Source organism: Rattus rattus, chromosome 2 (assembly GCF_011064425.1).
Source record: "Rattus rattus isolate New Zealand chromosome 2, Rrattus_CSIRO_v1, whole genome shotgun sequence".
In the NCBI taxonomy this organism is placed as follows: Eukaryota; Metazoa; Chordata; class Mammalia; order Rodentia; family Muridae; genus Rattus; species Rattus rattus.
The window spans coordinates 28,377,438-28,404,179 of NC_046155.1; the positions used below are offsets into that span (position 1 = coordinate 28,377,438).

At 42.3% G+C, this 26,742-nt stretch overlaps 1 protein-coding gene across 1 annotated transcript in view; it reads right to left on the minus strand.

Moving 5' to 3' along the window:
• Positions 1 to 26,742, minus strand: part of Glis3 (GLIS family zinc finger 3) — a 415,784-nt gene that overhangs the window by 52,719 nt on the left and 336,323 nt on the right. Inside the window, exon 7 of the mRNA XM_032891769.1 lies at positions 1,250 to 1,391. Within this exon, the coding sequence (XP_032747660.1) occupies positions 1,250 to 1,391 (142 nt within the window). The remainder of the gene's footprint in view (positions 1 to 1,249; positions 1,392 to 26,742) is intronic.

Here is a 26,742-nt window from a genome sequence, read left to right on the forward strand (position 1 = left end):
CTGAATCGTTTAATAGGTTAGAATAAATGTTCATGTGCCAGCAATGTGCGAATCAAAAGCCCCTATGTAAACAAAAGCTAGTCATGTCTTTTCACTTATGTCTTATACAAAGGTTTTCAGTATGGATTGGTGGTATCCTACAGCAGACACATATATTTGATGAGGTATCTTTGCATCTTTTAAGTCCTTCACATAAGGTTTAATCAATTTCTCTGGATCTGAAAAAGATGAGGCGATGTTGTTTCAAAGAAAAAGTCCCTAAGCAACTGTTGAAGGTACCTTGATGCTGGCCCACTGAGATTAATGACCATCTTGATGACTGGTGCTCTTGAATGGCTGCCTACCGCCCTTTTCTTCTGTCTTGAGAACTGTCAAGCTTTACAAACCTACACAGGCATGTCTTTCTCCTATCCCACTGTATTGCACCAGGAAATTCTGCATTCTCCGTGGCTTATTAGTACTTCTCAAAAGGAAAAGAAGTCAGCCAGCATACTGCCAACCTGGCTATGGACTGAGATACAGATGGGAAGAAATAAGATTTGTGAGTCACTGAAAATGGAGAGTCTCATTGTCTAGAATGTGTTGCAAAAGAGACTCGATTTCTGATGGCTTGCAGCAAGAGCTTTCTGCGTGTAAAGTAATAAGACTAATTATGTTTGCTCAAGTACCCCACCACCAGGGTCTAGAAAATGCACTCAAACTGCAAGCTAGAGCAATCAAAGAAAAACAGTGCGTTTTCTGACTGCATTAGAATAACCTTTCCTTTTTTGTTGCAACCTGCAATTTTCTGAATATAGGGTCACCTACGATTCAAACCTAGGCAGAAGAGCAGAGATCTAAAGAGTCTTCCCTTCCTCTCCCATTGGTTGGGAGACTTTTACAGGTAGATTGATTTGATAATGTTCAAGTTTTTATATCAACTTGGGAATTCCATTCAAAATGGAGAAGTAATGAATACAGTTCCATTTAGAATCCGAGGTTCCATTTAGAACATAGTCTGCTGCTTGCTTCAGGACCAACCATTTCCTCTGAGTCTAAGTAAGTAGGGCTTAAACTTCCTGGGAGGGGTGGATGCTCTACCTTCCGGCAGAAGTCCAGAACTAGATGAACTAATGTGTTATTCAACCTTGTTCTTTATGAAGGAAAAGAAGGGCTGCTTTGCCAATCTGGTACACAGTAACTACAGACCACTGACACAACCGAGTGCCGATGATTCTCAGGTGAACAGGACTTACTGTCGCATTCTTACCTGAATAGAGTTCAGGCCCAGGCCCTGGGGAGTGTCCCACGGTGCGATCGGCAGCATCTCTGGGGGAAGTGGCTGGCTGCAGAGGCTGCACAGCGAGGCAGTCTGTGAGGAGATCTGGATGGAGCTCAGTGCTGGACCGCAGCTGAAAGGAGAAAAGAGAGAGAAATAGAGAAAGCTGATCCTTACAACACCTGTCTGTAAATGCTGCATCCTCTAAGCATTTGTGCAATTCGAGCCACAAATATGCATCAAGCATCCACGGAGAGACAGGCAGGAGTGAGTGGAACACAAAGTCAACAGAGGGGTCAGTTATGCAGCCCTAGAACACCTGACAGGTGCTTCAGGAAACAGACCTTGATAGGTGCACTTCTGGGAACCCGGCTTCCTCTTATATTCTCATTTATGTTTGCTCAGTATCTACTCAAAATCTGTAATGATGCCAAACACAAGCTCAAACAGGCTCTGCCCACACTACAAAGTACTTTTAAGGACAGAAATGCTGGCTCAAAAATATCCAGAAATCTCTACTGAGATTTGACCCTTTAAATTTTACACAAGGGGGCTGGAGAGATGGCTCAGCGGTTAAGAGCACTGACTGCTCTTCCAGAGGTCCTGAGTTCAATTCCCAGCAACCACATGGTGGCTCACAACCATCTGTAATGAGATCTGATGCCCTCTTCCGGTGTGTCTGAAGTGTGCTCATACACATAAAATAAATAAATAAATCTTTAAATTTTACACAAGAGAAAAACATCCCAGCTAAAATTTAAATATACAGAAAGAATAAATGCAACCACTAATATCATCATCACCACCACCAACAAACCCCGATACTTAGTGACATGAAAAAGAGAGGACTTTACATTTTCATTTAGTCACCTACAACAAAATCAATTTTATACAAGATTCACATGTAAAAATTAAACCAAAATGGAGTTAAAATGTAGGTAAAAATTTACCCGATTCATTTTATAATGTGTGGGTATTAGTTGTACAAGTGCTTATGCTTGTATATCTGTGTGTGTGTATATGTGAGTATGCATCTATGTGCTTGTGTGCATTATCTATATGTGGTGTGATTTTGTGTGTTTATGTGCGAATGTGTACTTGTGTGTTAATGTGTACGTGTGTGTGCATCTGTGTGTACATGCACCTCTGTGTAAATGTGTGTGTGTGTGTGTATGTGTCTGTTTGCATGTGAATGTTTTTATACATGTGTGTAGACTGAAAAGAAGCCTTGGGGCCCTCAGGGCCTACTCCTCTAACAGGGCTCAGAGGCTTGCAGTTCACCAGTCAGACTGCACCGATAACCAGTGACGTGCAGGGATTCTCCTGGAACCAACATTCCTGGGCTGGGATGACAAGCATGTACTATCACACCTGACTTTTTACATGGCTTCTAGGGGGTGAATTCAAGTCCTGCACACTGGCATAGCAATCAGTTTAAGAATTGAGACATCCACATCCCCAGTATCTTTACAAACACAAATTTTGTAAATAAAACTTGAATGAAAAATTACAATGGAACATTTGGTGACATAAAAATACTAACCTAATTGTGTTAAAACATAGTGTTTAACAATCTAAAAACTGCTTTTTTTAGAAATATCACAAGTGGTTATCTTCAGTATTCAAAAACTATATACAAACTGATATCATAAAGGTAACATAAAACCTTTAGACATAGGGTTGGAGTCTTCTTATTTCTCTGACAAATGCCCCTCTCGACTGTGGGAGCATTCACTGTCTTTATAAACTTTGATTCTTTCTGGTAAGACAAGGAACAACGAGAACAGATGTAAAAATGAGACGACAATAAATGCCAGAGAAAGTGACTTAGAGAAGAGTTGTCCTGAGGATATATGTGGGGGCTACTTGGGACTAATGCAGGGGACACAACCTCAGTTTAAAATTGGTAACATGTTTGAGAAGAAGTGAAGCAAGGTGCCCCAAAGACTGGGTGTTGGTGGCTGGGGGAGCCTGCTTGCTTTGACATGTTCTAAACGATCCGTGGAGTGGTGAGGCGGGCACTGAGCAAGTCCAGGAAACAGAGAAAGACTATGTTAAGGGGAATGGGACAAAGGAGTGTACAAAGGGAAACTGTTACATACTGGGGCTTCTTCCTCTATAAATAGGTTGAAAAGAAGGACTCAAAGGGGTGATGTATACTCCACAATAATTACAGAAGTGGAGGGTGTGAATTCCAGGGGGCTGTGAAGAAGAAAGGCATGGGAGAAGTGCGTGGTGGACATGATACAAGTACAGTATACATGTATGAACTTCTCATGTTTAAAAATGACAACACACATAAAATGACTGCTTGGCATTATAACGGGTACAATGGTGTTAACCAACAGCTCTCTAGTTGGACTTAAGGCCCTCTCAAGAGGAATACCATGGGTAATACAGGAAACTCAAGTGCCAGTGAAGTCACAGATGTCGGAGAAGAACCTATGACCATCAGTTTACTAAACCGCCATAATCCCTACAACAGTGTAAACATATGTCTTTGTACCCTCGTGTCTCATCAAAGAAACTTCTCTGAGCAATAGACAGACAATCAGAGAAAACCACAACCAATCCAAACACAGAATTGTGGAGCCCAGTCCCATTCGCTACCCCGCTAAAACAGTTTCACATCTAAGGCTCAGGAAACATTGCAGGAGAGGGGGCTGAGAGATTGCGAGGATCAAGTCTCACCAATATGCCTGCCTAAAGATGAGCTGAACAATGACAACACCAATAAACACACTCAGTGGATGGGGGAATCCCCTGAGGTCTCAACCCTCACACAGAACTACAGGCAACTAAGGACAGTAGAGAGGGGGAGAAACTGTCTTCTCCAGGGAAGGCGCACTAATTAGGTATCCAATAACGAATGATCGGCCCTGAAAACATACATGTAAACATTATACTATGCATGGTACATTTAGGAATATAAGTGTATGTTATACATGCTATAGCAATTAATGAAAACGAGAGACCATACATTAGAAAAAGAGCAAGGAAGTACATGGGAAGGTTTGGAAAGATGAAAAGGAAGAAAAAATGATGCAATTGTAACTTCAAAAACAGATTTTGGAAATGTCTTCATAAAAGCAATTCAGCTTTTGTTATGTATTTTATTTTTCCATTAACACATGTATAATATTTTTTAAAAATTCACTACGCTTGCCAAGCAAGACCTTAATGGTGATTTATCAGGTGCAGATGTATGGCTCTCTGGCTAAAAGCACATGTTACTCGAACAGAGGACTTGGTTTAAGTTCCCAGCACCACACATGGTGGTTCCCAAGTATCTGTAACTCCAATCCCAAGGAATCTGACACCCTCTTCTGACCTCTGTGAGCACCAAGCACCCACATAGTAAACATACACACATACAGACAAAACATTCATACACATTCTCTGTCTCTGTCTCTCTGTCTCTGTCTCTCTCTCTCTCATACACACACACACACACACACACACGCACACGCACATAAACACTAGTAGATGAGTATGTTGGCACAAAATTTCTAGAGGGCGTTAGTGAATATGTTTTAAAACCCATAATCAAAATAATTTGGTTCTTCAACCTGTCCTAAGGAAATATCCAGAAATATGAAAGACAATGTTCACCCCAAAAAACATGTATGCTTTCTCCTAATGATATATAGTATGATTTAAAGCAATACCCGAAACTGGAAAATGTTCTTTAATGTCCACAATTAGGACAACTAAAAAACAAAAATCACACATTAAGTCACTGAACTACTACTTTCTTCATAAATCAAGATTTTTGTGTGCAAAATGGTAATAATAACATCCAACCCGAACAGAATGAGTCAGAAATGTAACGTATTGAGCTCAGGTTTGCTTATAGCCATAACATTATGAATTTATTTATTCTACTTCTGATAATCTTCACCTGTCTTCTAATTCTCTACATTGCAATGGTGGACTAGAGTCACTGTGCCAATTCAAGAGTGTCTGCGTGTGCCTCTTTCCCACAGCCTGATGATGTCAAACACATAGCTTGAAACTAGTGAAAATATTTGCAATACAGAAGTTGGCAACTGCTCCACACTATGGTTTTCTCGTCTGTAGTGCTAACTGATCAATATCACCAGAACACTAATAAAGACTTTGACCTGAACTCTGAACACACATGAGCACAGACTGCTACTGGTGGATTCCTTTTCGTCTGAGTTCAGAGCTAGCTAGGTTCCTGGTGTGAAATGGAGGGGAACTGGAGGGAGCATTCAGAGGTAGAGCTTAGCGGGAGTTCATGAGGCCTGGGATGGTGTTGTTCCCATAGATTGAGGTAGATCCTGTGGGACCCCAATTTATTTCTCAAGAAAGTAAGAGAAAGCCGAACCCTGAGTCAGTCTATGTTTTGTTTACCCTTTGAACATATGCTCCGCACTCTGAAACCACTTCCCATGTGACAGCCCAAGGGGCCCTCAGTTGGCCACCATGGCATCTGAATATTAAGGTCTCAAAAATGGTGAGCTACATGGACCTCTTTTACTAGAATTTTTTTTTGTATCAATGAAAAGTAAGGTCAGACAGAGAAGACATGCATACACACACACATAAAATGGTACTTCTTAGATCTCAGTTGAGAGCAAATCTCTACCCAGACCATAGAGTATTAATACACAAGTATTAAGGCAACCCTAGGGGCAAGGTCATAAAGAAGGAGCATTTAGCGCACACAGCAATGAGATCAACACAACATACTTAGCATTGGCTATGGAACTTTCTGACCAGGACTGCCTATGTTAATGCCTAACCCTCTTAGGACCTTTAGAAGATATGTTTGTTATTTTCTTATGAACATAACACATGCTGGAAAAAAAACTGGAAAAAAATCAAGGCTTAGAATGAGTTCTGGTCATCACTTTTAATTTATCTTCCATCATTAAAATGTGATCTGGGGTGCACATGTTCTACTAAGGGCAGAAATGAATGCTTTCTGCTTTCGATTACCCACTACTCACTCCAGGGTTTTCCAGTTATCAGTACCAGTGAGATCTTTCCAAGGAATTTCATAGCCATGGGAATCCTGGCATGGAACACGGGCAATCTTCCTTAGCTTCAACAGGCACTCGTGTTTTCTGGCAGCGTGATTCCATACGACTTTGTGGTGAGAGTTAATTTAGTTTTCTCTAGGATTAGGCATGGTTCTAAAAAGTGCTTCTTAAATTAAACAGGCCTCAGAACATCAGGCAGAATTTCCAAAAGAAAGGTGCATGTGAATAGTGAGTCGTGAGAAGAAGTTGTATATCCAACCCAGTTCCCAGTCTAGGAAAGGATCTTCCAGGTTGAAATGAAAGAGAAGGAAGACAGAGTCAAATCTCCTGAAGGGGTGTCCTCCAATCTAACACAGTTTTAGGTGGAAAGGAAAATTTCAAGTACTCATAAAAAATAATGTCCTAATGTTCACATCAACAACCTCTAAGCTTCTAGGGTTATACGGAAAAGAAACAGGGCACAGCTTAATTACGTCAGGATCATCGGTGAATATACATCTCTGGATTGGCACAGGTCAGAGATTCCCTCGGGGCATTCCCGAGTTCCTAGGTGGGAATGGTGCTGCGGCCCAAGGATGAGCCTTTAAAATTGCTGCTCTTAAGAATCCTAATGAGCAGAGCTAGAAGTTTTTTTGCTATGGAAAGAGGAAATGCTTTGTGGAGATGGGCTGATAAAATATAATATTCCTTTCATGTGGACGTTAAAAATCACCATATCTTCTGTGTTTAGCTATGATGTTAAAACATTTTTTTTCCATTGAAGCACAAGCTTCAGACCTCTAATTAGCAGGTTTCAGGAAAGGTCAAGGGAGGAGAAGATAAAGACAAAGATGGGGAATGTTTTCCAGTCACTGGATAGACAGATGCTGCAAAAATAATTCAGTCAACATGGGGAGACCATTGTGCCTTGTATCTTATGAAACACCTTGACAGATTCATGAGAATTCTTCTTGAGACCTTTGGACATTAGAAGTTTGGTGTTATCCACAGGGGAAAGCAATCATTAATCCCAGCATCATAAGTACTAATTATAATAAAAGATTCTTAAGTTCCCTATGTACGCATCTGTCTCTGTGAAACTCACAAAAATAAATGGCTGTGTGACGTTCAATTCTTGAAAACAATTTAGATTCCTATTCTTTTACGTGAATGAAAAAGAAATTTAAAATTTCCTACAAAGCTTCTTGTTGTTCTTAGGAAAGAGAAAAGAACTGACCAACCCCTGCCCCCTCTCCGACTCCAGGGTCTTTACTGCTGCTTTTGGATAAAGGAGAGATTTGAAGCTACTGATCATTAATTCTCCCCTTCAAAAGACCATGTGAGTGGTCCCCTGGAACCACTGCTTCAGCTGCCCTCACACGACAGCATGGGCTCTACAATCCCACCTTTCCGTACCCTTCTCCTTCGCTATGCAGTCCTTTCTTTGGCTTCCACAGGATTCAAGTGCCAGGTTAGGTACTGGAACCACAACAACCATCAGAACGAAGACACTCACCTAAGGGTTTGCACTCTAGATTAGGAAGTTAAGTAAATAGTAAACTCAAAATAAATTGTAGAGAAGGTAGTAAGTACTCTGGAAGGAAATGGAGAAAGGATGCCAGTGCGGATGGGGTGGGTACTTGGGAGAAACGGGAAGGTCTGAGGATGTTCAGGGACTTGCTTAGCCATAAAGGACCTCGCAAACCTCTCCAAGGTGTTACGTTTCCATCTTAGTACAATAAAGTGTCTTGCAGGGTTTCTGCCATCTTGTCCCAAGAAACTTAGCTCAACGTCTGTTTTTTGCTTGTTTGTTTTTGCCTTTTTAAAAAAAGTCTAGAGTCTCCAAAGCTTTTCTTTGAGAGCTCACAGGTCCTCCGAGGCAGGGGTCCACAACAGTCAGTGCTGCATGCCAACTTGATTCGGCTATAGCCCAAGTTTTTCCATCAGACATGGGTCTAGATGGTTCTGTGAAGGGACTGTGCATGGACTGTGGTCCATGTCCACTGATGGATGACCTTCAAGAGAGGGATTATCTTCTGCAAGTTGAGTAGGCCATGTTCAGTCAGTGAAAGAGCAAAAGTAACCAGGTTTTACTAAAGAAGAGGAAGAGGAGAAGAAGGGGGAGGAGGAAGTAGAGGATGAGGAGGACTCATAATCTAAAGAGTCGGCACTCTGTCACAGGACTGTAGCATCCACTTCTGTCTGTGAACGACCATCCTGCCAGCCTTCCTTCCTAACTCCTCACCTGCCAGAATGCACACTCAATTGAACCAGGTCCTTAGCGTCTTCTTCTCTGCAAACTGTAGACGTACACCTCTCCCTACCTCTTGTGATTCTCTTCCAGTTTATCCAGGAGGTCATTAGCAGATTGTGATGCAAGGTATTCTAACAATGTCCTGGACACATTTTCTCACAGCTGTATATTTCTGACATCATGCCCCATAGGGAAAAGGATGTTCCTTTGGACTGGAGAAAGAGGTAATAAATGGAATGGACCACTTCTGCTCAGGTGTCCTGGTCTCGTTCCCTACTCTGGCTGTGGTCTAATAACATGAGTGTGGTGAAGCCTGGCATTCACCATCCTAAGTACACAGTGGTCCTTCCAAAGGCACCAAGTCTGCTCCTCCTGGATGAGAACCCCTGGTTCTTGGCACAGGGTCGATATTACCTTGACATTCTGATCTTGAGATAAGATGACTTTGACCCAGGGGTGTCCTTAGAATGTCTCCTTTCTGTGTCCTCTGTCATTCTCTTGCTCTTCTTCCTCCTTCCATAGCTTTCCTTCAGCTCTGGAGAACCTCTCCAAGTTAATAGGGATAACGCATTTGTGTTTTTCTATGACATTTTCTAGTGAGGAGGCCAAGGAAGACTTCTGAATGGCAGGGTTTTGATGAACAGAGTCCTGAATGAAGTTAAAGAGCCAGATGTACATCTGAATATTCGTGAAGAGGGAAGAAGTTGACAGGCCTGAAAACAGCTCTGAGAGGAGTGAGTAAAAAAACAAGAGGAGTATGTGGCACATACCCAGAGAAATGGCCAGGATTCAAGTGGACACGGGCCTTCAGAAACATAAAAAATTAGCATTTGATTTGTGTGATTGCAAGACTATGGGAGAGGGCAAGCAGGAAGGCTAGATGTACTGTGAATACTGTGACAACTGTATGGAAAACACACAGAACTGCTAAGGGAGTGGCTTTTACACACTCCTGCTAAGGGGTACCTGTTACACCACTCTAAATGAGTTTTTGCTGCAGTAAGAGGTGTGGAAAGTGGTCAGCTTCTATCTGGAAGGTGAAGCTGAATGTAATACAGTGTAAGAGGGAAATCCAGGCTAGGTCATGTGATGGTTAATCTTGACTCTTAACCTGATTAGTCGAGAAGTCAACTAAGAGACATGCTTTTGGGCAGGTCTGTGAGGACATTTCCCAGAAGAAATAACTGAAGAGCTAAGACCTTCCCTCAGAGTGGATGGCACCTCCTACCAAAGCACAGAGTAATACAAGGTCTGAGGAGAAAGCAGTGCCTTGACAAGTGTTGCTTAGGAAGCATCTCTGCTGCCATCAAACTGCAGCTTGATTGATTCCGATGTGGAATGAAGACCAGTGGCTCTTCGAGAACCTTCTAGATCTTCCGGTTGGAACTTCTGAGGCATCCAACTCCATTAAATAAGCAATTATGTGGTTCTGAGCTTCTACTGTACACAAATGAATACTGTTAAGATGACTCTTTCCTTAAGCACCCAGGGGACAGGGAGGGCTGTGGCATCCGTCCATAGTCCTGTGACTGGGTTGTATATTGGGTTTTTCTGTCTTGTTGTGAACAGAGTTTGCAACTGAGTCTCCAGATGGTCTGCCTCAAAGCGTTCTAAACCCACAGCACAGGACAGTATGTCATTAGCATTGTGAAAATCAGCCACTGACTGTCAACTGGATCTGTGAGCATGAGTCTCAGTACTGTATCTAAAGGAAGTGACTACCTCTACTGGTTTGTGATGTAAATATACAATGAGATCATCCCTTATTTTACCCTCCAAATAGAAAGTTTCCAAAGATTTGCATGAAACTAAACATGTTGGGGAGACTTCTGACAATCTCCTCAAATCCCCTGGGCGTGGCAATGTGCTGCTTCCCACCCCTGCTGTGATGTCATCATCTGCCAGCTTCCATACTTTGTACCAACAGCCAGCAACTAGCACAGGTCTGCACCTCTTCACCTTGACATGGCACAAAACCTGAGATGTAATTTATAGTCCACATCTCCTTAAGGTTGAGGAGGCCTTCCCCATCAGGACCCTCCCCCTACTTCCTCCCTGTCTCTCTCCTGAACTGTAGGAGGCACTTGAGTTCTTGGCTCATAGCAAACTTCTGGGAATCATGTTAGGAAACATTGAGAACTCAGTGTTGTCTCACTCAGGACTTCCCAGAAACACTCAGACGTACCTAAAAGAATGTGTGGATTCATTGCTCTTCTGTACCTGTTCTTCCCATACACCAAGAATATGTGTGTTAATTGTCTGTTACCTTAAGGATTGGTAAGAAATCAAGGCAAATGTTCTAAGAAGGGAGAGCCCATTCTATTGTTTGAGGCCCCTAGAGAGGGCAGCACAGATAGCCAGGAGAACACAGGGAACAAATGGCTGACCTATTTCTCTAGGAAGCAGAGAAGCATGCAGATCCAGGAACCCGCTCACCACTTTCCCTCCAGTCCTAAGGGTCTCCCTAGGCTGCCTGCTCATTGTTTCCCTGCCTTCCAAATGGCACCTTTAACATGGATGGGCCTTTGGGACCTTGCAAGTCCTGATCTATTATCTCAAGAACTGGGAAAGTTGCCTGTATCCTGCTACTTGTAAACTTGGTGTCATGCTCAGGGACATATAGGACAGCTGAGTCTATCAGGCCTATCTGTGAGTCAGTGTTTTTAAAAGATAGTGTGAGTATCATTTAGGGTTTACTTTTTTATTTATCCTGTACAAGAAAACACAATGTCTCTTTAGCTTCTGTACAGCTTCACATTATGAGGTCCTTGTTTCAAATGATTGTTTTTCAGTTTTAATAATGAAGTCACCCGTCACAGCTTGACATGCTTCCTGTGTGTGGGAACTTGAGCTGTTTCCCTTACAGCAGAGTAACTCTTCCTAGTACAGAAAAACAAGGCGCTGTCAGAGGTGACTTGTATTTGTTGGTATATTCTGCTGATGTTCATAACTCTTCAAATGGGACAGAAACTCTACCCCCGTCATTTCTTTTGTTTGTTTCAGACGTGATTGAATAATCACCCAAGATTAAGTGAATCAAGTGGAAATAATCAGGACTGGGAAAAGGCCAGATTCTGCCATTTGCAGTTCCATTACGTTTTATCCCAAGAGCAAAGGCATTCTGGGAGTCTGAGGCAGATATACTTCCAAAGAAAACCAGGCACAATCAAAGGCTTTTGTGTTCTCTTTTTCCGGTGAGCAGAGTCCACTTGAGCTAGGCATATTTATGCATCACCTTGTCAGGATTCCTTTGTTCTCCAGAAATCAAATGCCACCAAAATATGTTTCTGAAGAAACCCAGCCAGAAGGAAAGACAAATAGTTTTGCTTTTTTCTAGAGGCTTAAGGTTTATTACCAGAACACTCTTATCAAGTGTTCTCTGTGACACTCTGAGCAATGTGGATCTCAGGGAATTAGCTCATTGCCAAAAGGCTTAAAAATAATTACAATGAATTAACCTATTATATTAATTACAATTAATTTTCAGTTGAATGTAAGAATTCCATCTCTAGGGGATTCCTCAGCACTGACATTTATGAAGTGGCTCTGCATATCATAGGTAATTAATTTCCAACAATCTGCTATCAAATTTGTTTCCTTTGGGGATGACCAATTTGCAAGGAGAAAAAGAAGTATGAGTGAATGAAGTTTAGGAAATGGCTCTGGAAGAAACAGAAGTGCCCAGTCAGGAAGCCTGAGCTCCGGTTGGCAGTGACTACTGAGGCCCAAAATTATACCTATCAAGGATAGACAGCATACAATAGGAATATGCCTTAATAGTGCCATGAAAAAACATTTCCAATATGCACACAAATACAGTTTAAATATTGGTTGACTGGAACCATACACAGAAACACAGAACTTCAGAGTACATCTCTCTAGGGTCTCACAATCCTGCCTGTTAGCTCGGTACTGGTGAGTAGATTTCCTCACTGGCATCTACTGTCCCGATGTGAGCAGTACAACCGAGGAACTGATCCTTTGATAACTGAAACTAAATATCACTTACAGTACTAATTTGCAAAGTACTACTGCCTCCCAAGGCATCAATCACTTCAGCCTCTACCTAAATCCTTCTGATGGAAGGGAACTCCCTTACTGCTCAACATCCTCTACTGATCAGTGGGCATAGTCATTAGAAGTTAGTGCGTGTGTGTGCGTGTGTGTGTGTGTGTGTGTGTGTGTGTGTGTGTGTGTGTGTGTGTGTGTGTGTTAGAAAGGGGATCATGAGAGAGGATGAACCGACTCTTAAAGGAGGGAAAAAAGACAGAAATGAAATGTATCTGAAATTAAAGCAGACGTGAGAGCCATTCATGAGAAGGGGAGAAACAGACAGAGACACACACTAGAGGGGAGACACTGGGAAAGGGAAAGGGGGAGGAGGATAATTAGACCAGAGGATGGTACATGGAAATATCTCAACGAAACACATGCACTTTGTAAACTACATTAAAATTATAGGGAGGCAAGGAGGGAGAGAATGAGAATAAGTGAATGAATGGATTTTACTTGACATTGAGCTATTATTTATCCACTGGGGCTTATTCCTTCCCCTGGCCCCCGGACCACACAGAATGACTGCCCACAGTCATCTTTTACACTTCTAGTATTTGAAACGCTTCAAAAAATGCTATAGGATGGCAGGGTTCTAGTCCTGACAGTATGTGCTCACGCTTCAGCATCAGCCTGTACCACGGTACTTCTTCTATAGGCTGAGCATGACTTGTTTTTAAACATTGATGAAAGGAGGCTTAGGTAGGCACTGGTGTAGCAACATACACCATGCAGGCATATTCACTGAACGCAGATGCCCCTGGCTGCCATGCTTGCTTTAAGACCTGAGCTAGATACAAAAAGTGCTTAACACCATGTGTGGCGTGCAAACGTCGGTACGGGTTCCTTACCTGTACCTGTACCTGTTCTTTACCTGTAGTTTATTTATCCCATTCACCACCCTAACTCTTCTTAAAACTGGGTCTCTCTGTTCAAACAATCCCAGCAGGTAACAATGAACTGGCCATCAGCCTAGCAGAGGCTCAGGAGAGTCAATGGACCCTTGTTCTTGACTTCCTATGGTTCCTAGTTCCTCTATTAAAACCTCCTGAACAGCCAACACCTTTTAACATGTTTTGCTATGCATCTGTCCCTTCATTCCTCAGCTTTTCAGTTGGTCTTTCACTTGTACCTAAGGCTATGCTGGGGCTAAGAGTTAAGATGCACATAACCTCAGCCAGTTCCCTGCCCTGGCTGAACTTCTGATGTAGTGTAAGCAAATGTCAAATGAAGCCCTCCGACCTTTTCTGGTATGTGGCGGTCTCTGTTTTTGAGCATTATTTATATTAGCAAGTAAACCTGCTAATGCTCCATTGCTGTCTGCTGACATGGAGCATCAGTTGTGTTCCATTTAACTCAACAGCCTACCAGCCGGCCCCTCTCCTTCCACTGCTGTTTGTAGAATACATTTATTTTCTTGTCTCTGACCAAGACCTGAATCATCTACAAAAAACAAATAGACCAAAAACAAGGACAAAACTCCCTATGCCCAGTGAACAATATGTTACCATCAATAACTATTCAAATAAACATAATTCCATTCTATCAACTATAAACAAGAATGTGGGGTCTGGACTCAGATTTGGACCCAGATCGAACTTTTATCTTCTTTCTTAGGAAATGTCAGATAATTGTTAAAAGATTTTTGAGTATCTCTTAAGGCTAGTTTCCTCTATATGATGTGGACAGTCAGGAAACATGATAGTTATGTGTTATGAGTCATGTGCCACAGGACGCCTGTGGAGGTCAGAGGACAATGCTATGAAGCAGGTTCTCTATGTCCAGCATGGGAGCTCGGAGATGAAACTCAGTTATCCTGATTTGGGAGTGCGCACCTGGACCTTGACCTGCCCCACAAGCCCAAGACTGAGCCTATAAACTTGTTGCAAGGGGCAACACCAATTCACAAGATATAATCACGTGGCAACTGCTATTTCAATTAAGCCTTAGGTTTACATTAACATTTCCTGTGAGACACTGTTAAGATCCTAACACATGCTCTCATTTTTTTTCTCCCTTGTTTAGTTTTTGAATCTCTTCCTCTGTCTGTTTATCAGTTTTTTTCTTTTCTGACAATGTAGTGCCACGATAAAGAAAAATAACAGAAACTTTAGGACAAACAAATCCAAGTTAAAATCTTACTTCTGCCCACCTTTGGCTAGATACTTGACCTGTCAGTTCAGGTCTTTCCTCTGAACATGGGGATGGTGACACTCATTCTGAAGGATTATTACAGTGTGGCTGAAGAAACCTTCATATAACTGCCAGAGTCGTTTACAGCTACAGTGTTTGCTCAGAAAGCAGCAGCGACAGCAGCAGCTGTTAGGACGGTTAAGGGTAATACCTGTGTTTCTAAACAGTGGGGTCTCAGCCTCAGACCCTGTCCAAGGTCAAAGACTGTCCAATCAAGCTGTGAGTGCTGTTTCTGAGGATCAATGTCACTCCAGATGATTCTGTCTAAGGGGATGTGGCTAGTCTTCACTCTTTTAGAAGAGATTAAGAAATATATGAAAAACTAGATTTGGTTAACACATCTATTCCAGAACATTCGAGGGATGTTAACGTCTTTGACTTGCACCCTATTTTATAAAAACGTATGCACTATCTACTTCTATTCTGCACGGAGATGGAAAGTTGAGGTTCAGAAAGATGTTTCAAACACAAAAGCATGGATCTGTGGGCTTTTCCCTGCATTGCTACATCTGTAAATACATTTCCTCTTGAGCTACTCACAAATGGGTACAGTCCCAAGTATGTCTCATAATCTGAGTCAAACTTCACCATGAGACATATCTCAAATACAGGACACAGAGCCGAAAGTTGCTAGATTCTTTATTATATAAACAGGGAAGTATTAATACAGAATTTGTTAATGCAACATCCTCCTGCAGCGCTTGGGCCTGGCCTCGGAGTTGTGAAGACTCTAAGGAAGAGTACGGATTGCTTCCACCATAGCTTTATACATCCTTCCCACACTGGCTTACCACACTAATGTGACCACACGCATTCTCGCTTCTCTGTTCAAATGTAGTGTTTTCTTTCCCTTCAAGTATTCTTGGAGCTTAATTAAAGCAGCCAGGACCTAGTAATTACTTCCCCTGTCCATCTTTCCAGCTCCGTATTGTCTTCCCTTGAATTGCTTTCTGACTACAGCCCTGTCTGAGCTAGTTTAGGAAGTGTGGGGAGGGAATAGCTACAAAGATCCTAGGATCTTGGGCATTTTCCCCTCTTCCTTTCAGGTAATAAAAATAGAATGGCTGCAAAGGATCTGAGGCTGACTTATACTGCACATGAGTGTCTGGGCAATTTTCAAATGCCTACTTCTTAAAATTGAAGGCTGTCATTTCAGTGGAAAGCGCATACTTTCCAGCCTTCCATCTCTCTCACACTCAAGTCAGCTTAAATCTCCCCAGCACCGATAACTCCCTTAGTGGATTTTTCTGCCAAATATTAGCTACCGTCCAAACTCATGTGCTCTGGTGAGCAGCTCTCCCTACTGATGCGGCCTCCTGTCTCGTGACCCGGGTCAAACAGAACGAAGACACTCTTCTCTATGATCCTGCTCACTCTCATTTGGGGATCATTACTTCCAGTCACACACATTCCCTAGTGTGTAGCCCCCTTTTTGTGTGTGCTGCTTTGCATATTCCCAAGTTAGATAAGAGCCTCTTCAGTTCACTTAGAGACGCCATGCCTCGGCTCTCTTTTAGTCTTTCTGGATCTTTCCATTCTACAATCAGCTTTTTTTTTTTCCACCTATGCATCACAGAAGGAAAGAGAAGCTACTGTAAGCTGAGTCTCCTGGTGCTTTACGATTTTACTTTATCTTTTTCTAGAACAACCTTTGGGGAACATATATGTAAATAACGAGTGTACAGCACATCAGTAAATAGCTGTTAAGAGTTCATTAATGTCTGCTGGTTCTTTAGGGTCAGCCTTAAGGGCAGACTAAACCATGTGTTTGTATTAGCCCAAACGGAAAAACAGGGCAAGGCAGTGCTAAGACCCTTCAATAATCAATTGAGAATAAATCAGGCAATAACCAAATGAAATCCTAACAGATTTTTAAAAATCCAAATATTTGGGGAGTTGATTCTCGTTATTAGTTTTCATTCGTGCTAGATTTCACTAAGTCACGTTCTATCTGTGAAATCATCTAAATTCCCTAGATGATTTGACTACTCCAATCTATATGTTGCCTCTCAGATTGTGCAAATGAGCAATCCTTCCATCGGGAAATGCTAAATCATTCCATTCACACATGTATTTCATATCTCATTCATCTGTAGGGGCTGAAAGCAAATCCAATTTTCTACCTTGCCATTAAAGATTCAGTGTCTAGCAAGCATTTGATAAGCAGAACACAGGAATTTCAAGGCAAGGGAGCACCAAACTCTAAATCTGAGCCCCCTTTCCGACAATCGACTCAGATGAGCATCTGCCTCTGAATAAGGTGACTGGGCCATAACCCTGGTGGTTTAGACTCCACAGTCAGCCTTTAAAATTTGCCACTTATCTCACTGCCACTCTGGAGGTCATGCTGCCAAGGTCACGCCAAGGGAAGTGCGCCAATGATGTTATTTCTGAGAATGGATAGACAAATTCTGCTAAAAATACCCATGTATGCTCACCAAGCACTGTACAGCCCTTCGCTCCCTGCCTGCTGGTCTACTACACTGAGCTCACAACGTTTGGGTGCTGTGTAAAACGAAGCTCTTTTTCTGGACCATCTGAAAGGAGGCCTGACACAGAGAGTGATGTCTGCTCGAACCCAGGCAGGTTCTTCTCTAGAGACTTCCTCTGGTCTAGGAGGTCCCTGCCAAGCCATCTTCATGTTGAGAATCTTATTTTTCTTTGGGAGAAGGTGATAGCTTTTTGCCTTTCATTTTTTATCATTCACCCACCACTTGCAATTAGCTTGATCTCTTCTTGGAGAACATCAATGCACCCCAAAGATGCTAATTAAATAAACAAGAGTTCTAGGGCAGGATGGGAAGGAGGATGAGGACCGCACATGGCTATGTGGAGGGTGAGGACAGCATCCCAGAAGCAATGTCTTAGGCAACAATGGCCTCACTTACTGAGCGACACAGCTAGAAAGAAGTCCCAATGAAGAAGGGGAGGCAGAAACAACTGTCAGCAACCCCTCCCAGGTTTGCTACTCTGAGAATGAGATTCAGTTTCCTTCCATATCACATGCCCTGGGCCAGGCAGGTTTTACCACGTGCACTTTAGTTCTCAAGGGCTACAAGGAACTCTAAACTCAGAGGTCTGTGTGTCTAACTCCACTCTCCAGTGCTCCTGGCTTCATGTTGCTTGTCTGTCATAATTACCAGCACCCCTTGGGAAGATGCTATTATTGGAAGTAATTTCACATTCTGACACCACAGGAAGCTAGCTCAAGTTATAGCTACTTCAGATCTCTGCAAAGAGCCCTGTGAGATGGAAACTTTCAGTTTGCAAGAAATAAATGTATCAAGAAAAAAAGAAATATATATACATATGTATGTGTGTATGTATGTATATATATATATATATATACATATATTTGAAAATATTCACTTCGTATTTTCCCAGTAATCCCACAATGTAGACGGGAGGAAGAATGAGGAGTCAAAAAACCAACATTTCAAGTCAGTGTGAAAGCCATAGTTTTGAATTTGGCTTTAAAAAGTAAAAAGAAAGAAAATAAATTTTTTTTGTTTTTTTTTTTTTTCAAATCAGAAAAAAAGAAGTACATGTCTTTTAGATTGTTTAGAAGACAACATTAAAATCAGGGACAGAGACAATTAGGCAGGGAAGATGACTCATTAGTGTTGGAGCTTGCTGCTAAGTCTGATTATCAACAGTTCAATCCCGGGACCCACACATGGCAAGATCCAATTCTGAATTCTGAATTCCATATGTGTGTCATGTTGTGGTATGTATGTGCATACACACACATCTAAACACATCCAAACACACATACAAATACACACTTTTTTAAAAAGTAGAGACAGCTAAGAACTAACACACTATCCGTGTGAGGACCCTGTTTTCTGTCCAAGGAAACACAAGCGTGAGCTTTTCAGTGGAACTCCAAGTCTGCAGACAATGAAAGGTCCAGGCCTTTGCAGAAACCAGAGCAAGGAAGCATCAAGGAACAGTAGCATGTGAACACAAGCAACTTAATTTTTTCCCTCAGATCATGAAGATCAAAAGAATCTTTCTATTCTATATTCTATTGGGGAGACTCCCCAGCCTTCTCCCCCCCTCCTGCAGGAACGAAGCAAATTCCTCAGTCTCTCATGTCATTACCACAGCTGAAATGGGGTGTCCCTCTGTGCCAACTCTCTAATCAGTTTCAAAGTCTGTTTTGTTGGTTCTCATTGACGCCACTCAAAGGAACCGGTCACTCGTGGTCTCAAAAGTTTTACAACAAATTGTATGATTAAACTCCTTAAACATGTCTGTCCATTACTAATCCTCTTCTGCCAACATCCCTTTCACAGAGAAATTGCAGTGCTGCATGGTGCCTGATTTATATTTCATTTTGAGAACAGGAAGTAAAGGGATTAAAGTTAAGGATTAAAACACTTACTCTCCACTGCTCCCCCACCCCCTTGTCCCAAATGGCTTCTTGGTTGTCATGGTTACTGTTCACTGGTCCTTAGCCCTGAATTCATGCCTCTTTGCATTAATAAAATATTTTAAATGAGTCCTCATGAAAAACAATAAGGTATTGCTAAGTTCAATAGCCCTTGAAAGAATTTTCTTTTTTTAAAAAAAAAAAATCTATTTTTTTCATTTGTCCTTTTATTGGTACGTTTAAGAGGGAAACTCAAATTAAAAGACAGTGGAGGGACTATCTAAAGAGGAACAATGCAAACTCAAAATTAGTCATCAGGGGCACAGAGAAATACTCTGCAATAATAAGTTGGTTCTTTACTTATAAACCAGTGTTTGAAGGAAGATTAAGTGTCTCTGGGAATTTCTCAACTGTTGCAACACCATGTAAACAGCAAAGCTGCACGTAAATGCAGTGTTGCCATTCCAAATTGCAAATACCAGGCAGGAAATGAAGGGCTGAGGTTTTCATTGCCACAGTTAATTTAATCAAACCAACATAAATATCCCAGTCCTGATACTTCGGTGTCAGCAGCTCGCAGGAGTGAAGCCACAAGGTAGTACCAATGAGAGCACGCTGTCAGGTCGGAGATGCCTTCCTGAGCAGGGTATGTGGCATAAGCCTAGGAAGGAATCCAGAAGAAAGCATGGCACTGCCAAGCGGGAGAACATAAGCTATCTGAGCTGTTCCTTCACAAACACTCCGCTGACATTCCGTTTAGAATGTGATGCCTGCATTCCTTTAAAAGGCCAAAGAAAACTGAGGACTTGAAACATGATAGGAGTCCTATTAATGTCTATTTGCTTTTCTTTTTAATGCGTATGAGTGCTTGCCTGCATGCATGTGTGTCTGGTGACAATGGAGGCCAGCAGGTGGCACTAAATCCTGAAGAACTGGAGTTACAGATGTTGGTGAGCCCTCAGGTGGGTGCTGGGAACTAAACCCAGCTCTTCTTCAAAAGAAGGTGCTGTTCCTAGTAGGTGACACATCCTTCTGGCCCTGGCTAGGGAAGAATCAGTGTATGTCTGTCCCTGTATATTTGAAAGAGGGACCCACTGAAAAGAGGCAATTCTTCAGGGGTATCTTAAGTCTTTTTATGTTCTTGGGAGCAGACAGCTGTGGAAAACCAGGAAACTGTCTCTGTCTTAATCAAAAGGAACAAGTGGAGAGATAGGGGTAAATCACTTGGTAAAATGGAAGGACCTGAATGAGACCCCCAGAAACTTTATTTCTTTGTTTTTGTTTTTTTAAGGCCAAGTATAATGGTACAGCTGTAACCTCAATCTTGGGGAGTGGGAGATAAGATTCTGGCCTACCTGAAAAATGACACAATGGTGGCACACCGTATCTAAAATACCCAAGGTGGATGGCACCTGCGGAACAACACCCATGGTTGTCCACCATACACGCTTTTGGAAGTAGAGCCTGCTTATGGAGTCCATTATGGCTATTCCATAATGTGTATCATAGATCACAGTGGCAGTTACGCAGTTCTGGGGAAGGTGCTTCCAAAACATAGGGTTATTGCACTATTTATAAAAAACAAGCTATGTCAGAATATGTGGGAGTTATCACTGTGTCAAGAAATTGTTGGTAAGTGACAAACTATCTGTGTTGAGGAAGAAAAGTAGCCACAGACAGAATGGCAAAAAAATCAAAGGAACACTATGTATGTGAGTGGGGTCAGAAGAGCTCGGCTGGAGGCTGCCTCCTGGGCTCAGCATCTACCTGATGAAGCCATACACCTTCTCTGAAGCTCAGGTCTCCCGTCTGCACAACAGAATGTAAAGGGACCAAGGAGGCCCATCTGGATGCCACTACTGGTCCAGCCATGAAGAGGGGCTCTAAGGACTCCTAGGAAAGTGCACAGGGCTCTACTGCCTTCTCCAAAGCCACGCTAACATCGCATTAATCCTGCAAAACTTCTGTGCAGCTTTAAGAAGTCAGCAGGCATGACAATGCCAAGGGAGACACAGTGCTTGGTGGCAATTATTCTTCTTCACTTCCGAAGGAGTACACCATACAGGAAGTGGGAAAATGGATACTTGTGCCACTGCTGATGGCTTCATCCGGAGCTCCCCCTTGCTTCCACTAATGGTTCCAAGTTTGTGTTGTTATATTGAGCCCTCTGATCAACTTCAAGTTTTATGGTCTGGGTGGAAGAAGATGGTACCTGGGGTAAAGATGAGGCATGGGACAGCCCTAGGGATAATTAGGCCCCTGGCCTATTTATGCCAGGATATATTTGCAATTTAAAGTCACGTTTTGCAAAGCAAATGGAGTAGATGTCTCCGATGACTCTGAGAAGAACCAAACCTGATTTTCTGCTTTCACTTCTGCACATATGAGGGAATATAAAAGGAGTTCTTTACACTACCATCTCAAAATTCACCATATATGAGGACAGACAGCAAGACTTGTGTACTGGGATGGACCAGACACTGAGGGACAGCTCTTGACTGTCACTCCTCATCAGCTCTCTAATCAGTCAGAGCCTAGTAAAGACCTTACCACTGTAGATAGAAATGACTACTCATGGTGGCAATCTTTATTTTTTAATCACCAAAAATTAGTGGTCCAAGGGAGAAGCCCTGGGGGTTTATGTAGCATGTCCCAAAATTCTGAAAAGAAATTGGTGCCGGTGTACTATACAGATTGAAGTGCATTCCACTCTTTCGAGATGAATGTGGAGGTCAATCCTAGCTTGCAATGAGCACGTCAAATGAGGAGAGCCAATGTTTTATTTAGATCCATTAAAATAAGGGAGTCTTTGTATTCAACAAAGGTGCCAAGGGGGAAGGAGGAAACACTCCCATACTCCAGAGTTCAAGATGGTTACTAAGTCCATGCAGGTGCATGATCTCCTTTGATCACACAATAGCTCAGGGCTGGGGAGATAGGTTCTTTAAGGTGAGCGTGAAGATCAGCGGACGGAAAGGATTTCTCTAGGGTCAGAGATGGGATTCAAACTCAGTTCCAAGGCCTTTCTTGTGCTTTCATGAGAACTGAGTCAAGGTGATGACAGGCAGAGGGGAAGGCTTAATGAAAGCAGTTAGAGTTTAATCAACAAGGGGGACAGGCAAGTGGCCTCTGTGAGCTCGATGTCAAATCTGAAACCTTACAAAGAGGCAAAATGTGAAACCACCACTCTATAAAATGATGCATCTGTAGGAAAACATCTATGAGTAAAGTCCACATGGCGAATCGAGTTTAGAAAACGGCAAGCCACTAAAAACATCTGTAATACATGCAATGACGTAGTTAATAGCCATTAGTTACTTGAAATCAATATAAAACTCTCCATAGAAAGTTTCAGTGACAATTCATGAAAAGGAAACACAAATGGCTAATAACATGGAAAAAAGGTTGAATTTCAGAAACCCGGGGTTTATCACTTGCATAATAACGGCCAGTAGTACCCATCAAATTCTGTCTCCTTCCTCATATTTGTGAACTATAAGAAAAATTGGTTTCATATAGTCCTAATAGGAGTACATTACTATATATTTCTGTATAGTCGTGTCAATAATATGTTGTTAGGAATTTTTATTCAACATACACTAAGATCTCTAGATCATCAGATGTAGTGTATACATGTTCATAAGAGTAAAACATTAAAGCAACCTAAATGTCTCAACGGGGAAGACTGTTTAAGATAAAACTGCAACAAGTAAGGGCCTCACGACCAGTGTGGCTCACAGCAGGCCTAAGAGCACTCGTTGCTCTGGCAAGACTGGAGTTCAGTTCCCAGAACCTGCATGGTGACTCACAATCCTAACTTCAGCTGAAGAAGACCTGATGCCCTCTTCTGACTTCTGCAGGCACCAGATGTGCCTGTGTTATATATGCATACATGCAGGTAAAACAAGCACACGTGTAAATAAAAATAAATAAACCTTTACGAAGATACCGATATAGTAGTATAATTCTCCTGTATTAATTAATAAAAAAATATAACTATATATATGTATGTTTGTTTTGTTTTCGTTTTTGAAATAGGGTCTCTCTATGTAGCCCTGGCTGTCTTGGAACTGTCTATGTAGAACAGGCTAGCCTCAAAATGATAGATCTCCACCTGCCTTTGCCTTGTCGTTGCTAGAATTAAAGGTCTGCACCACAATATCCAGCAAATAGATGGACAGATACAGATGATAGGTAGGTAGGTAGGTAGGTAGGTAGGTAGGTAGGTAGGTAGGTAGGTAGGTAGATAGATAGATAGATAGATAGATAGATAGATAGATAGATAGATAGATAGATAGATAGATACACAGACAGACAGATAGGAAGCATGCATGGACAGATACACACCAGTACTAAGTTACACGATTCATTTATTCCAGTACATATTTTAACATACCTGAAACCAAGGAATGTTATTTCCAATGGCATCTTCCTTTCGATGAAAGTGTACATATTTACAAATCTGTGTGAGTTACAGAATTTTAAAATGAGGATGTATTGGACACCGAGCATGATAAATTATATTTCTCTCCTTCCCTTTTCCCAGTGCTGAGGATTGAACGCAGGGCCTTAGACACACTCTGTACTGGGCATGATAAAGCATGGAGGAACTCTGTTACTATGTGTCAGGTTAAGTCTTCATAGAGGTGCGTGTTAAAGAAGCAAAACTCCCAAAGGAAGAGTAGTAAACGAGCAGAAAGACCAGGAGAAGAAAGCGAAAGCTCTGGCTAGGACCTAAACTACAGACTCGTCTATGAAAAAAACGTGAGGGGTGAAAGTTTATGCTTTGAAAAAGCACACAGAGCTAGGAAATGGAGAGAGAGAGAGAGAGAGAGAGAGAGAGAGAGAGAGAGAGAGAGAGAGAGAGAGAGAGAGAGAGAGAGATAGCCATACCCATATGTCAGTAAAATAAAAAAGACCAAGCTAGGAAATGTAACAGACAACCACAAAGTCAAAGCCTCATACTTGGAAAGACTCTAAAAACCCACAGGCTGGTGAGCCCCAAGGAAGGAAATAATCAGAACCTGGGATACAGTCACAGAAAACACTTGGAGAATTACTCTCTACTTACATGATGGTGAGGGAAAACTACGTTTACAGGGAGCCAATCTCAGTAAGACACTTGGCACTCTCCCATGACAGCATTAGAAAGATGGACAAAGCTAGAATTGAGGGTAGCACAGCTGGGGTGTAGACACGGTCGGAGGAACCACAGCACCAAAAGAAGGTTTATTAATGAAAACTTGCCAAGCTATCTAACTGCCTGTCTCCTTCCACCCCAAATCACTAACTCATTCCCACCTTCATACCATGATTATCTCCCTGAATCGTAGACCTGACCACAGTCTACTCTTACCACCTTAGCTGGGCAGAACAAGACCCTTCAACGTAAGTTCCCTTGCAAACCTTCGCACCGTCAATGCTTGCCTCAGTAACTTTCATGTGCCTATTGACGAAACTCTTTCCTCCAGTGCCAGGAAAATGGAGACAAAAGACTTCCATGTGATCACTTTGCCAAATAACTTAGAATGGATGTGGTCACAAAAAGAGTTGGAACCGTGAATATTAAAGCTGCATTTCTATGTGTACCAGCAAGGTCATGCTCAGAACCAAAAAAAGCTCCCGTGGAAACAGAACTAAAAATGGAATGGGTATGTAGGCTTATAGCTCTCTAGTATAAGGAATGTGTGGTCAGGCTAAACCTGACAGTAGTCCAACAAAGATTTCCCCTGGAAGTCAGAAAACTTCAGATTACTTGGATTTCTGAATATTTGTTATGAGGAGGGGGGGAGGGAGGGCATGTGTGCACACATATGTATGCCTCCTCTGTCTGGATGTCTCTCTGTCACATGTCTGCCTGTGTGTCCATGTATGTATGTGTAGAGATCAGAGATCAACTCTAGGTATTCTCTTTGTCTCCTCCACCTTAGTTTGTGAGACAGGACCTCTCACTGGTCCCAGAACTCACGATTTGAGCTTGAGAGCTCCACCTATCTCTGTGTTCCCAACACTGACTCACAGGCCTAACTACAATGCTTGGATTTTATATGCGTGTTTGCTGGTCTAAGTTCAGGCCCTCGGGCTTGCACAGTGAACACTTCACTCACTGACATCTTCCCAGCCCACTCTGGAGTTTTCTGAATGTGAATCCCTGCATAGGGTGCAGGGTAGAGGTGACACTTAAGGCTGTAATGTTGCTGAACATTCCACCATCGGCTGCCCTGCCGCTGTGGGCGGTCCCTGCAGTTCAGATGCAGAAAGTCCCCATCCTCAAAAGCCACTTAGACAAAAGAGCTTTCTATTCTGGTTAAAAGAATAAATAGCCTCAGAGAGGCAGCTACTATCTGTAATCCTTCAACAGCTAACTCGAGCTACTCAACCAGCAGAGGAAACAGTGAGCATTTCAAACATCGCATGACACCTCGCCAGCATTTGTAAAGCAAACTCTGGATTGCCAAGTGGGAGAAAACTCTTTCGCCAAAACATTTAGAGAAATGCCAAGCTTGCAAACAGCATGTCAAGACTTAATGGATGGCTTTGCATTAGGCAGCATTAACTAACTCTGGCACGAATTCTGTAGGCCTCTTGGCTCAAAGGAAAACGGCATACCATCCCTGCCATCACACTTGGCTCCCTTCCTCCTTCTAAGCCGTTAGCGTTTCAGAAACACTAGAGATTAGACACGGTAATAAAAAATTCATCTTGAGTCTAAAGGCCAAAGACACGAAATAGGATAATATATACATTCACGATGGCTCGGAAAGGTGGCAGCGTCAGAGGCAGGAACCCGAGCCCTTTCTTAATATCACTATTTCCATGATTGCAGTTGAAGTCTCCCGAATCACAGGGGCTGGGTTTCACCTCATCTTTAAATGGCAGCTGTGGAGGGGCCTCAAGATCAGCTACGTGACGTCTTAAGCAAATTAAAACTCAATAGGTCAGGAAAAATGTTCTTTTTCCCTTAGAAAATACTTGCTTTCTCTTACTTTTACCTTTTGATGGCTTTAAAAACTCTTATGTGTGTAGATGCTCCGCCTACACGGATACATGTGCACCATAAGTCTTCAATGCCCACAGTGGCCAAAAGAGGACTTTGGACAACCTAAAGCTAGAGTTAAAGATGGCTGAGAGTCATCACGTGGGTTCCAGGAATCGGGCAAAGCAGCCAGTGCTCACATGCTGATCTATCTCTCTAGCTCCTCACTCTGGCCTCTTCTTCCATTTATCAAAGCTGGTTTCCTCAACAGAAATGGAACAAGCGAAGCACTGTACATTGACATGCCCCACACTGACCCATGCTGTCACCACCCACAGAAGACCTTGACTCCTCCACGCCTGACGCCTCTCAGTAAAGAACAGCAACAATCGCCATGCGTGGACTTTCTCAGTACTCACTCTGACAGTCTGAGGAAACAGTTCGTACAAGCCTGAGTTTACAGATGTGCAGCTCAAGTCCTGAGACACTGAGCAACTGATCAAAGGTTCCGTCATTAAAGTTGGTGATGGGAAGATCTGAATCCAGGCCCTTACTCAGTCCTTATCAAAAAGATATCCAATTTGGAAATAAAATGGGTAATAAATATAAAAGTAAGCAAACTGCTAAGTTTGTGAATTTAGGTAA